General features: G+C 47.9%; 1 protein-coding gene across 1 annotated transcript; it reads left to right on the top strand.

The window, feature by feature from the left end:
* Positions 1–9,473, top strand: LOC119648136 (vacuolar protein sorting-associated protein 8 homolog). Its single transcript, XM_038049681.1, has 5 exons — positions 1–328; positions 415–627; positions 689–1,375; positions 1,437–2,663; positions 7,958–9,473. Exons 1-5 carry the CDS (start codon positions 227–229, stop codon positions 9,398–9,400), a joined length of 3,672 nt encoding a protein of 1,223 aa, XP_037905609.1. The 5' UTR covers positions 1–226; the 3' UTR covers positions 9,401–9,473.
* The last annotated feature ends 5,099 nt before the right edge of the window (positions 9,474–14,572 follow it).

The raw sequence follows: 14,572 nt of genomic DNA, 5'->3' as shown, positions 1-14,572 counted from the left end.
AAAATCACGTAACAGCTGTTCATGACACCTCCGTCAGCTATCAAAGCACTATCAATTGGCATCTGCCAAATGTGTGTAATCAGTGGGCAGTTGCAGTGGCAAGGGAGTAACATTTACGACGGTCTGAGGTGTTGCAGATAAGGTGTTCGATCGCTTCAGGCAATCTTCCAATCGCCAAGTTCACAGATAAAACGTACAAAACCAATCGAGATAACGCGCGACGAACATGAACGAACTGAAAGCGCCATCGCTCCAGTCACTGCTGGAATCGGACCGAGGCTCGAACGACAGCCTCCTCGCGGAGTCCCTACAGCTCGACATCGAAGATGTACGGGGAACAGTTGATAGTATATCATTTCTTGGGCTGGTCTTGTTCGGAATGTGTTTAATGGATTATCTTGGGTTTGTTTTCAGCTGGACGATGACGAGTACTCGATTCCCGCGCTCGATACTCTGCCCACCCTGGAGAGTGTCCTGAGTGAGCTGGAGGGCGATTCGGACATTGCGTCCGAGGTTCAATTCACTTCTGCAACGCCGACACCGTCTGTGGATGAAAGCAGTCGGGGAGGCTCGATCCTAAGGCATGTTATCCTGCAAGGAATTTCGTCGCAAATATCGTCGGCAGCGGTGAGTTCCATTTTTCTTCATAATTTTTCTTCCGCGGATAATGTACTCTCCTTTTTGACAGGATCGCATCAATGCAGGCTCAGCCACTGCCGTTGCTATTTCTCAAATGATTGCACTCGGTACCTCGCATGGTCACATCCTAAACTTCGACAGTTCACAAACCCTGCGCTGGGCCCATCAGGATCAAACCTCACAAGGTGCCGTCTCGGCACTTGCCTTCAACGAGGATGTCACTCGACTATTAGCCGGTTTCGCCCGCGGTCTGGTTATCATGATTGACACCGCCAGCGGGGACGTCTTGCGCAGCATGACTGACGTGATTACGCCAAATACAGGCGTGTTGAGCATAAAATGGACTGGACGTCCAGCGCTGGCGCTCTGTTCGGACTCCGGTGGCTCTGTGTGGTCGCTGAGCTTCACTAGGAAACTAGGAATTCGAGGGTGCGCCTCTCGGTGCTTGTTCAGTGGTGCTAGAGGAGAAGTCTGTGCGATGGAACCTCTGATTCTCGAGGATGATGGACACGAGCTGCAAAACTATTCCATCATTGCCTTGGCGACTTTGTCCAAGTATCTTGTCGTCACTATCAGGCCTAGATTGCGAGTTGCGAAATTTAATGTCTTGGACGGACCGCGTGATTGCTTACCACTGCTTGCCTGGCAAATGGTTTTGATACAAGCAGCCGACACCAGTCGAACGGTCGATCCTGTGCTTGCCGTGGCTAGGGGGAATCAATTGTTTTTCCATCAGGTAGGAAATTGGTTCACAAACATCATAAATTCGTCAAAATATTCTCAACGTCTCCATTCAGATATTCATCAACAACGGCCGCATCGACTTGCTGTTCCTCCGTAAAGTCCATCTCGGCTACAATTTGCTCGCACTCCATTGGCTCGGATCCAAATCGATAGCTTGCTTGGATACCTCAGAGATGCTTCATCTGGTGGACGTTCGCTCGAGCAAGGAAGTCGAATGCGTCGATATGGCGAACGCTGGTCTAGTCTACAGCTCAGCGCAATTCAAGGGACTCGCGACCGGTGGAAATGTGTCTCCAGCTCTTGCCTTAGCAGGAACCCACGCTTGCTACAATTCAGTCGCCTCGAAAGGCACACAACTCTACATCTTGGGGGCGCGAAGCTTGAATGTTGTTAGTGTGCGCCACTGGAATGAGCGAATATCCTATCTAGTCCACAATCACCGCTGGGCTGAAGCTTGTGAGCTGGCTCTCGACGGGTACAGAGCCGCAGGGGACCGGCCTAGAAGAAAACAGCAAGCACACGACAGAATCGTTGAATTGTTCCATGAATACGTTTCATCCACGAACAGAACTCCTGAATTTTGTCTGGGACCGATAATGAAGTGTCTGATCGAAATCGGTGAATTGGATCTACTATGGCAAGAGCTTTGGGACCGTCTGACGTCTCCTGGACTATTCCTGCAACTCATCACAGAGCACATCGAAAACGACGAGATAAAGCGCATCAATCCGAACATCGCTCAAGCTCTGGTTGACTACTGGGCGAACCTATCTCCCGCAAGACTAGAGGACATCATCCTGAAGCTAGACTGGACTTGTCTGGATCTACATCAAGTTTTGACCGTTGCCAAGGCGAAGAAACTCTACAAAGCGCAAATCTATCTGAACACCCACGCCCTTAGTGATTACACGATTTCTCTGATGGAGTTCATTCCGTTGGTCGAGTCTGAAAGTCGTGATTTGGGAAATTGCCTGTTGGTTTACATTTCAAGTTGTTTGGCCGGCAGAGGGTATCCGGCAGGCGAGATTCCACCCGATCAAGTGCCGAACGTCAAGCATGATGTCTTGCGCTGTTTGACGTCAATTCATTCTATTCGGAGTGACGAGAATGAATTTCATTATCCTTATCTACGCGCGCTGCTTCGGTTTGATACGCGAGAAACGCTGAATGTGATATCGTTGGCATTTCAGGAGAAGGAGTTCAGTGGTGAGCTGGGAATGTCGCACAGGCAGCGGATTGTGAATATCTTGTTGGAGATTATGACATCGGAGAATGCCACGGTAAGTTCGGTTTTGATGTATTTTCCAAATATTTAACCACAACAAAGGAGTGGGTCGCCCCAAGGTCACTTGGCGCAGAACAGTATAGCAGGAGGGCGAGTGTCTCGGCAAGTCGTGGGGGGTGCTGAAGGGCATTTCAGGCGCGTTGGGGTGGTTGACGCGCTCTACCCGACCAAGAGTTAAGAGATATATGGTTTCCTGTGGGATTTTTACTGTTTCCGGGTCAATTCTAGTATGCCTGCTATGTCTGTTACTCTGTTATTGTCTGTTTGAAGAAATCTGCTCCCAGAATAGGCTGCTTCATATCTGCAACAATAAATTTTCACGTGAATTGACGACAAAGGCTGTATTAACCGCGGAAAGTTCCAGCTCCGCTTTTTGAACTGGTTTCGTTGTGGAGGAAATACTGAAAAGTCGGTACTTATACCGACCAAGTAGCTGAGTCCGGTTTTTCTGCACAAAGCAACCAGACGGCTTTTTGTGAAAGGAACGCTCCCGACCGTCTGAATTCGGAGCGATCCAGCTAGTTTCCTTGCTCTTGGATGTTGAACCCTTTGCATGGTTGCCCACATTTTTAGCTCTCTCGCGATATCTATAATTGAAGGAAAAGAATGGAAAGAAAGAAAGGCGTACATTCTTACGATATGTAAGGGAATTTGAGCCCCGTCGCTCACGACATTTGTGTCGGGACTGGGGCGATGTATACTGCTTACATTGGAGCTGACCGAATCGCGGAAATTCTGGAGATAGCGCCATAATTACTTTCTACCGATGTTCTTTCCAACAAGCGTCTCAATTGACTTTGTTTTCTAATTTCGCAAAGGCCTCTCCGTGCCTCGTGGGGATCTGCCTTTGGCGAGCCGTCGGCATTGAGTAGATCTCATTTGCACAGATTCTCTTGCGTGACAGTCACAATTATGGTAATTAAGGACGCGTATTCAATCATATAACCCAGAAATGCTAGGGCGTCCACCTTAATCGACGCGACAGGACGGCTCCCGGTCCTATCGAGAAATACGTAAGGGTTCTTGATGCATTGACGGCGTCAGGACGTAACTAAGTTAATCCGAACAAAACAAATACGTGTCTGCACGCTAAATGGTGGCACCCTCACTCGAAAGACTCAGGAACTCGCAAGCGCCCTTCGGAAAAGGTGCATTGATATCTCTGCTCTTCAAGAAACCCGATGGTCTGGTGCCAAAAGCTGCGAAATAGTCTCGTGTCAGTCCGTCAGCTGTTTCTACGACCATTGAATGCAGCGGTGGAGGCGAACTCATTTTAGCGCTTTGGTTCGCGTCTCCGATGTGCCGCCACATCACTCCGACCCCAGGTGAAACCGCGCGAATCTGACGCTTCGCGGGCGCTTTTTCGAAGCGGCCGCCGGCTCGTCGAAGGTCTCCAGCCTCGACAAGGACATCCACTTGAGCTCACCTTGGACGTCGGGTTTGAACGAGTGCTCGCTTCGTTCCAGTACATTTAAAGGGCCCTCGGTATGGTGGTTGCAGCGACTTCCGAGGGGCGTCCACTCTGATAAGGAACTGGTCACACGTCTCGAGATCCCTGGGGGTGTTGACCTCCAATGTCGCATGTCTGGATGGTGAAGTCGGCCGCATCTTCGAAATCGCGTCCCTTGGCAGACGCAGCATTCCCGAATCGTTTAACCCTGCTCTGATGTTCAGAACAAGTTCGGCGGGAAGACGTAGATTCTCCCCGTAAATCATCTTCGCTGGGCTGGCCGCGAACTCCTCTCGCTGGGTTGTGTGGAGGCCGAGGACGACGAAAGGCAAGGATCGCGACCACGACGGATCGTCGCGGGCCATTAGAGCGGCCTTCAGCGTCCGGTGCCAATGTTCCAGCATACCATTGGACTGTGGATGGTATGCAGCAGTCCTATGCCGTTTAAAGCCAAGGAGCTTTCCTTCGCGTGGAATATTTCCCTGTGAAAATCGGCCGGAATGAATAGCCGGGTCCCTTATTTGAGGTTTCGCAGAATAAGTAAGAGTTTGAGCCGAAAATAGGAAACTATTTTGGAATTTACCTTGAGGCTCTGAAGCTCTGCGTCGTCTTTTTGTGCCTCGGCGGTTGACGTATAATCGACCGAGGCGGGGACTGTGACCTTCGTAATTCGAGACAAAGCGTCTGCAAGAACATTGTCTTTACCAGATATATGTTGGATATCAGAAGTAAACTGGCTGATATAACTCAAGTGCCTAAGTCGGCGAGGGGAGGCTTTGTCGGGCTTTTGTCTAAGCGCGAATGTAAGGGGCTTGTGGTCCGTGAACATGGTGAACGGCCTGCCCTCAAGGGCGAAACGGAAGTATTTTATCGCGAGGTACGCGGGGAGTAGTTCACGATCGTAGGCGCTGTAATTGCGTTGAGCTGAATTGAGCTGTTTTGAAAAGAAGCTCAACGTTTGCCAGATTTGATTCACCCGTGGGTGCAGAGTGGCGCCTACCGCAGTATCTGAGGCATCGACCAACACAGCTAGGGGAGCATCTGGCCGAGGAAATGCCAGCAGTGTTGCCTCAACAAGCTGTTGTTTGACTGTCTTAAACGCATGGGCGGCTCCAGTTGACGACGCAACCTCGCGGGAGTCTTTGGTTTTGGGCCCAGACAAGTAAGCGTTGAGGATCGTTTGGTGATAAACGGTCCTTGGCAAGAAACGACGGTAGAAGTTTAACATGCCCAAAAACCTTCGCAGATCCTTCACCGTGGCTGGTAGTGGAAAACTCTTAATCGTCTCAACCTTGCCTGGGTCAGGTTGCATACCGTCAGGGGTAACTAAGTGGCCGGGAAATTTCATCTGCTTCTGTAGGAATTTGCGTTTTTCTCGTTTAAAACGAGCCTACCCTCAAGGTGACGTTGAAAAATGCACTCGAGGTTTAAAGGCTCAGATTCGGAAGAAGAGGCGACCAAAACATCATCCATGTAACCGAAACAGAAGTTTAAGTTTCGTAGGACAGAGTAGATGAATATCTAAAAAAAAGCCGTCCTTCGAAGAGTCCGAAAGGTTGGCGGCTGACTTGTCTGGAGGATATAAGCAAGGCTCTGACTCAAAGTCCTCATTGCTGGTGTGAAAGTTTGTCTGAACCAGCAGGTTCAAGATTTCACCCGAAGATTTAGTCCTTCTGAGTTTTTAAGAAAGGATGGGCTCTTATGTTCCTTGGGCAGAATTTTACTGAGCCATGCGGATTCGCTGGTGCTTTCAATGTTCTGACAATAGTCCAACCAGGACGCCTCTTGGCCATCTTGATGGTCGACTTGTACTTCTTTAGGCAGTCCTTGTATGGCTGTCAATATTTATACCCGTAGCAGATGTTGAAGATTGGTCAGCTTCCGGAGACCGGAGAGATCTTCCTTCCACCACCGTGCCAGCGTCTTCTTGCTGTATTTAGCAGCACACGAAACTTTAAAGGCGATATCGAATGCCTTTCCCAGAGCCCCGACGACTGACCCCAGTTTGTCTGTCGTGCCAATCTTACCAATTTGCGCACTGAAAAGTTTACGGCCAGATCTAGACTGAAAAGTATCCAACTTTAATAATAGAATCAAAGACCGACTCGCCTCTCTCGTTAATTTCCGAGCTGCGCCAAACCGTATGCTTTGCATTGGCGTCGCAGCCTATCAACAAGTTGGCCTTCTTTGTTGCTATGGTGGGCGTCAAGTTTTGCAGTTCTTATTTTGGAGCTGATCGGTCGTGAACCATGTGAGTCGAGGAAATATACACGTTCTCTGCTTCCGCCTGCTCCAGTTTGATCACAACTGGGTCGCTGGAACTCAGGTCTGGATACAGAAAAGTTTACAGACTCTTCCTCCCGAGGATATATGCTTCTGTTCTGTCCTGATCAGCGTATCCTATGCTGTGGAATAAATTATAATATTGGCTTTGGAGCCCTTTGGTGGTTCGGTCGCCTCTGATTGAATGCTGAAGATTTATCTGCGTTACCTTCAGCATTATCTATCTACTTGGGGGTTCGCCGGTCACCGTCAGGCTGTTGATCCTCATCTCTCCCAGCAGCTTGTTGACGGCGTTAATCGGGTCCAGGTCGTCGTCCAGTTCTGCAAAGTGCAACACTTTTATCTTTGTATTTTATAGTCTATCTTTTCCAGTGCTTCCAGGCACTCTCCTTTTATATGAAGCTCCTCCTTAATAACTACCCAGTCGTCATGAGGATCCTGGAGTTTTCATGGAGCAGGGATTGGACGTGCTTGTCTTTATCCATGCGGATCTTCGGCAACCAGATGCGAGCGACCGGTCTCCTGGGAATCTCGTCGTAGGGGATAACTTTGAGTTTTACGCGCTCCCAGGTGTCGTTGATTTTAGCAGCGCACGAACCGAAAAAATACCTCGAGAATTGGTTCATGGAAGCTATAACGTGGAATCCACGAACCACCTGAGAGGAATCAAAGCAGGGGATGGATCCAATGTGTTCGCCTTAGGGTCCAGAAGATGTGTTATGATCATCTCGGACAGTCTGGCCTCAACGCTGGTTTACACCTTCGGCGCTAGTTTGCCGCTAGCGGAATTGTCATCCGTCACCGCCACACGTAAGTGACTCCTGGTCACGTCGCTGAAGGATTCCGCAGTTCGTAACTCGTTGGCTGGCTGTTGCTGCCTATCTGTCTACAGAGGTTGCTTAGCGACCGAACTCTTGCACACTCTACTCCGTTTTTGTTTTGGTTCGACCTAGGTTTAGTTCCACGAGTAGTCCGGGAAGAATGTTCACCCTGGCTAGCTTCCCCACCAGGGAATGGACCTTATTTGAAACTGAAGATGCCCAGAGTATTCAAAGTTCGCATACTCAAAACCAAGCTGCCCATTGGGCACGAAACCTTCGGCATATGCTGTTCAACCATGGCTTGGGGTCCTTTTAGCACCTTCTCCAGTGCAGGGAGGACGATCCCGGGCTGTTACTTCAACTCATCTCCCCGCCAGAGGCACTTACATCTAACACATGACCACCAGGCAAACAGATCCTTGACAGTTGAATGAGCCTCCTCAAGCCTACTTCCAGCCCGGCCCTACACATTCTTGGCCCGTCTGAAGACGGTTTCCAGCAGCCACCGCGAGGAGGTGATGTGAGGATTTGCCGAATTATGCAACTTTAACCTGAAACATAATCAATGTTGATGGTTCGTTGATGACCTTAAACTATTTGCTTTTTCTTCGTCCCCAATGAACATTAGATACCTTACTCGTTCCAAACCTTACCAACTCTCTTCTCTCATTCTCTCCCCCCTTTCTCTCAATTCCTACAATTATAGTCATGATAACAAATTCATTCTACTTTCAGTGGTCTCAAATCGGTTGCCTTCTAAACTTCATTAGCCAACAAGTATCTGCTCATTGCCTTCCTGACGATGCGTCACTCGTTGAAAGAATCACTGACTACCTCGTTAAAGAAAACATTGACGGCGAAAGTCCTAGAGAACATTCCGAACGTGAACAAGCTTGGCTGGAACTGATCAGTTCCAATCATCTCTCGCACATTCCCTTAGAACAACAGTTGGTCCTGGCAAGCCGCGCTAAATGCTATTGTGTTCGGGAATATCTCCTCGAAAAACTCAATGAATACGATGAAATCCTGGAATGTTATCTGAATAATCCTTACCGTCACTTGGAAGTGTTCATGTACATTGAACAACATGCTGCAAACCCGGAGCGAAAAATCTACTTACAAGTCTTGAAAAATTTCCCTGCGCTCATGCGTATTGACTACGATAGAATGACGAAAATTGTTGTGGATCATTTCAGTGAAAAAGTACCGGAGTTTGTTAGAGCCTTGTCGAATGAGCCGAAGCTTTTATATTTATTTCTTGGGCAACTGTCCAGATACGGGCTAGCGTTGGACGTGGCGCAGAACGAGAAGTATTTGGAGCTTATGTGCCAAGAGAACCCGGAGCAAGTTAAAGAGTTCCTGACAAGTAGCGAGAACTACCGACTGGAGAACGCCTTGGAAATCGTCACAAAATTTCATTTGACCCAGTGCTGCATTTATCTCTATGAAAAACAAGGTGATTATCAAGTTGCATTTAATCTTTCGATGGAATTACTGCGGGAAGCGCCTGAGAGTACTGCCGAAACTTACGCGCATCAGATCATGCTATTGTGTTCGAGAGCTTCCCAGGTGCTATCTGAGAAGCAACGGGAAGATTTCTGGTTCCCTCTCTTAACTCTGGTGCTATCACGCCCAGACCTCTCCTCAATAACTCGCAGTGCACTCCACCTTGCCGGCCAGCATGTTGACCTTTCTAAACTAGTCCAACTTGTCCTACAATGTGGAACGCAATCAGGAAGCTTCGGTGATATAAAGGACCTTCTCGTTGGAATGCTCTCGAATTCGCGATACGAAAACTTACTCCTGGAAACAACAGCTCGAATCCTCGGTCGGGATCTTCACAATAAATTTGCGGTGGAGCGGAAAGCTGCCAATCGGGGACTATGGGTAACTGTGATTAAATGTGTTGTATGTCGGCAACGATTGTACAACCAAATGGATGTGCTGGTGTTCGGTGCGTGTGGGCATTCCATTCATCAGGCGTGTTGCAGCGATCGAATAAGCAAATCGAGTTGCCCCCGTTGCGGGGCTAAGATGGCCAGCGACGAACCTATCGAGCTGGCTAAACCTAAGCTAAGAATTGTTGATATTGATAGTCGCCATAGTGATAGTATTAGTAGCACTAATAATTCCGAAATGCTAAATGTTAAAGCTCCTCCTAGACAATTTCATTGTTAAAATGTTTAGTATTTAGATGTATGTATTTATAGGATTCATATACATATATTTATTAAAAGTATGCATGACTTAGGAGCTGCGTTTCATTTATTTTAGGGGTTTGCTTGGGAGAACTTGCTGTGTAGACATAATCCTTCGGATAAGGATTAGTTTGGCGACCCAATCAGAGCCCCGCCATGACTGGCACAGTAGTATTGATTTATACTTAGTGCTGACTCAGCATTCATATCAGTGGGTGCTAGCCCTATCTAACACATTTGCCGGATTGAGTTCTGCTCGCGATATAGGTGCAATCCAAACTACCTACTTTCTCTTTGACTCCTTTTCTAAAAAAATATATGCTCCTCATACTGCCAAACTGATTATTAGGTGAAACCGCACCGGTGCGGAAAAGTAAAGGGACGACCCTTCTCTCCTTGTGACTCGCGCCGATAATTGTTTTGCCTATAAGCCTGACTTCTTGAGGGGTTGTTACGAGTTTTTGGTGATCCTAGAAAGAAGAGATTTTCTTGTTTCTCCGGCGCACTTTTTTTACCGCTCTGCCTACGTAGTTGATGTTGACGAATCGAAGTTGGCCATAATGATATACACACCCCAACCCCCTCATTTGGAAGTGCCATAAATGTTTAATGCGGGATGATCGTCACGAGATATCAACGGGGTTGGAAAGAAAGGTCCCCCGCTTTTTCCTGCATGTCCTTTATATCTCGCCGGGAGTGGGATTCAGAATTAAATCTTACCGTCAAAATAACCCAATTTTAAGGTGTCATAACCTTATAATGGTCAGATGTTTGCACTATTCGGTAATGGGATTAGAGAGACCTTGCTCTTCCTCCTACATTCCTTCCGCATCCACTCTTGCTCTGGAGATAGGGTTGAAAATTCAGGAGGATCTGAGCTTCGAAATGGTATATAGGTTTGGGGGTCTGAGTGCAGGAAAATTGCTGAGTTTTGGAGGAATCTTGGGAAAAACTTTAAACGCTTATATCTCCGTTAATATTGAGAATTTCGCTAAAAGGAGCTTAATTCGTGATCACTACTATTGGGGGAGGATCTGAGCTTCAAAATGATATCGTAAAAAATCCTACTTTGAGGTGTCATATTCAAAGGAATAACGGCCACAAGTTTTTACGGAAGTTGAAGTGGGGGACACCATCATTGAAGCGCTGCCTGGAATCTTAAGTTGCTCTGGTCCCTTTCAAGACATTTTGAGAAGCTTGCACGCCTGCTACGCTTTTCTGTGCGACGCCTTTCTTCTTTTGTAGACAACAATTGAATTTTTACCATTTATACCTCCTAATCAAAAAGACCACGAGTATCTGGCCCATGTGGTAAGAGTGCATGGAAAAGAGAAATGCCATAGGCTCTTTAACCTTTCACATGCCTAGTCGACAATTTGAAGAATAGGTTGGATAACGAGAAAAAATCGTGCTGGTGATGGAGTGCAGCTTTGATGTACTAAAGGACTTCCCATTACTGCAGTTTACATGCCGATTTTAAGTGGAAGAAAGTGATTTCGACCATTGTTATCCGTGGACTGCACCGACGGCGAATAATGGCGAGGAGCCACAGTCTTCAGTGGCCGTTCGTCATCGTCGACGTTCACACAGCTATTTTGGAAGTAGACGCATTCAATCATCACGGCCTAACCATTGACTTCCGAACTCGACCTCTTCGGGATAACAGCACCAGCTACATTCTCGGCTGTTCCAGGTGTTCATTCATTTAGCGCTCAGTTATCTCCTGCAATCGCAGAGCGTCTCATGGACATCATCTACAAGCAGCTACCCGCCAGATTCTTTAAAACCATCTTCTCATCTCCCCGGTCCAGTCTTTTCACAGACTCGCCCGTGAACGACTCTTCGAGGCAAAGAGGATAAGAGATGATACACGACACATGGTACTCAAGGAAAACGGCGGCTGGTACGCCAATGAGGATTATCGCCAGCTCGTTATCCGCCACCAATAATTGAAGATCTACTCTAAGATGCCAACAGCTCAGTGTGCTCCGTCATCGACCATCAGTGGGCAGTTTATCAAATACTGGTCGCTTCCGAAAAGGCATGCAAGACTGCAGTCACCACGCCTTTCGGTCTGTTCGAGTTTTTGGGCATGCCGCTCAGGCTCCGTAATGCAGCCAAAATGATACAACGTACTCTGAACAATCTGCTGGACAAGCTGCCGTTTGTCTGTCTACCAGGACGATATTTTCTTGTTCTCGAGAAATCACGACCACTATCTACCACATCTCCAGCAGCTTCTGAAGATATTTCATGCATCCATGCTTTGACCACCAGCGCCAAAAACACAAGTCATCTTAGAGGTTCCTAAGCCCGTGGACTCTTCACAGCTTAATCGCTTTCTTGGAATTCTTAACCTTTATCGTCATTGACACTCAGGCTGGATTTTAACGCTGCAAGCGGGCATTCTTACGGCCGCCACTTTGGCTTTCTTGTCACCAACGCTTTCTTTGGTATTTCGCTTCCCACATCCCCATTGGCACGGCTTTGGACCAACAGCGACCCAATGGAATGTGGGTTTCTTCTCATTTGTATTTGCATTAACGCAACGTTCGGATAGACCTCGCTGCGTCAGAGCAAGCAATTCGACTTTATTAGCCGGTTCGCCAATGCTCTCTTTCGTATGAAAACAGTCACTATGCCCACTACTATCAGGTCTCAAGCTACTAGCCAGGCCCAAGTTGAAGGCGACGATCTCAATCATCGACTCTTCGATCGAGATCACCACCGACCATTGGAAACTGTTTAAGTTGGGCCTCATCGATCAGCTGGCTCAACTCGTAAGGCCTCAGCATACCAGCACAGCGTCGTACCACCCTCAGGGAAAGACTATGGTTGAAGGCATGCACTGGACACTTAAAGGCGCCTTTAGGTACAATACGAAGATATTTTGACTCCGGGCACTATCTACTCGGCACGCGTACCACCTTCAAGGAAGACCTCTAAGCTTCACTGGTCGAGATGGTCTTCAGAACTTCGCTGCGTTTCGAGGGTGAATTCTTTGTGAAAAATAATATTATACATTTGCCAATCCACGGGCCTTCACAGCAAACTTAAGTCAGCCATTCAAAGCGATCCGCCTTGTATCGTCGGCCATGAGTGCAACGGGCCACCCATTCCTTTTTTGAAGATCTAGCCACCTACGATTACAGTACGGTAAGAAGTCTTTAGAGAAGTTGCACTTTGGTCCACAGCCTGTGTTTAAAAAAGTCGACTATCGCATCTTCGCATCGACGCCAAAGGGGTTGCTAGAACCCTCTGAACGAATCATCCAAAGCCGGCATGTTTAGAGCCAATGTCAAGTGTCTCTCCAGTACTCGCCGCCTCAGCCTTTGGAGCCATGCAAGAACCAGTCGCCTCGATAGTCACATTAAGGGCAACCAGATTTGCAGGCCGATAACAGACACCCAGGCACTACCTTCTGGTCCCTTAGAACAAGATGTACAACGACATCCGCTCAACGCCTCCACCAAGAGAGTCAGAGAGTCATATTTTCACTTCCCTCGCTATGTGGGATTTCATTCGGTATCGGTCGCCGGTCCTGGAATCTGAGATATTTCCCAGTGAGTGGAAGAAGGTAATGATTATCAAAGTTTCCCCATGTCGGTAGAGGACGGAAATGCTCCGACATTGGAGAAGAGCTCCAAACACTAACGGAGCTGACGACCAGCACTAAAATAGCCAAGAAAAACTTCCACTATGCAAAAGCTGCATCTGCAGTAATTGCCTGCAAGTTCCCAGGATAACGAATAGTGCTGGCGCAAGAACCCTGGGTATACCGGGGCAGATTCGCAGTCTGTAAGGAGGAAACTTGCAAGTAATTTGGGATTTCTCTTGTGAAAAACCAAGAACTTGCATCATTCTCAAAAGAAACTTAAAATACATATGCCTCACAGAGTTTCTAATTGAAGACCACAAGGCTGTCCAATCTCACTGGAAGCCAGTGGAAGAAGTCGAGACACAGTCATTAGGAGATGAACCCGGCTCAAATCGGAATTAGCCATTAGACTGGCGAAGTTCTGCGAGAGGAAGGTGCTACCACTCCTTCTCGGCTGTGATACTAACGACCACCATGAGGTCTGGGAAAGCAGCAACATTAATCGATTCATGCTCAGTAATAAGCTATAAAATGCATAATGTTGGATACACACTAACATTTGTGATCAGCACCAAACAAGAGGTACTAGACATAATTCTAGAGAACACTCTGATGAGTGACTTAGTAAAAAAATGGATCTTAGGCACGGATGGATAGATCCTGGTCGAGGGTGACTTCAATATCAAGGCACTTGAATGGGGCATGCCTCTCTCAGACTCCAAAGGGAAAAAAATTCTCTAAATGGCGGCGAGAACAGAACTGGTAGTTCTAAACACCGGACCCACCCCAACGTTTCGGCCCAGGCCGCGAGGGAAGCATTCTAGACGTAACCTTCGCGTCGAAATCACTGGTGTCACTGGTGTACGGGTGGCGAGTTCTGGAAGACTTCTCGGCAAGCGACCACAACCATCAATACATTGCCTTCGAAGTGGTGTACACAAACTTTCGGTGTGCGCCACCCCAGCGATTTTTCTGTGCATGGAACGTTGCGAAAGTGAGCACCGGGAGGTTTATCGAAATTCTTGGAAGAGGTGGAGCCGCGCTGGAGGGTACTGCTGGGGTTGGTGGCGCTGCAGCTGACACTGTCGTCGTAAATTCAGTTATGAACCTGATAATGACACCTGCAGAGCTTCCATGCCCAGGAGAGTGCATTGGTGGACGGCAGAAATTGCAGAGCTCTGGAAGGAGTGTAACAGGCTCTGTCGCTTAACACAATGTCTAAGCGACCGGAGGAGGCATTTACCATAATGACGGAGGACAAATCAGCTAAAAAGAGACGCCGCAACGCAATAAACAGGAGCAAAGCTTGCTACTAGCAGGATCTGGTCGACGAGGTGAATGGGGAGCCGTGGGGAGTCAATTATAAACTGGTAATCCAACACCGGCCAAAACTACTGCTCGGCGCTTTCAACACTTGCATGAAAGAGGGCATTTTCTCTGCTCATTGGAAGGTGACGAGGCTTGCGCTGATCAGCAAAGCGAAAAGCGACCCCGAGTTGCCCTCTTCATACCGCCAACTTTGTATGCTTGGCATTGCTGGAAAAGTGCTCGAAA

Source organism: Hermetia illucens, chromosome 2 (genome assembly GCF_905115235.1).
Source record: "Hermetia illucens chromosome 2, iHerIll2.2.curated.20191125, whole genome shotgun sequence".
Classification (NCBI taxonomy): Eukaryota; Metazoa; Arthropoda; class Insecta; order Diptera; family Stratiomyidae; genus Hermetia; species Hermetia illucens.
The sequence above is the reverse complement of the archived record's forward strand: the minus strand, read 5'-3'. Positions and strand labels throughout refer to the sequence as shown.

Coding starts and splice junctions, on each gene's coding strand:
- LOC119648136 (XM_038049681.1), top strand. CDS start 227: ATGAACGAACTGAAAGCGCCATCGCTCCAGTCACTGCTGGAATCGGAC. Junction 329..414: donor TACAGCTCGACATCGAAGAT/GTACGGGGAACA, acceptor GTTTGTTTTCAG/CTGGACGATGACGAGTACTC. Junction 628..688: donor CGCAAATATCGTCGGCAGCG/GTGAGTTCCATT, acceptor CCTTTTTGACAG/GATCGCATCAATGCAGGCTC.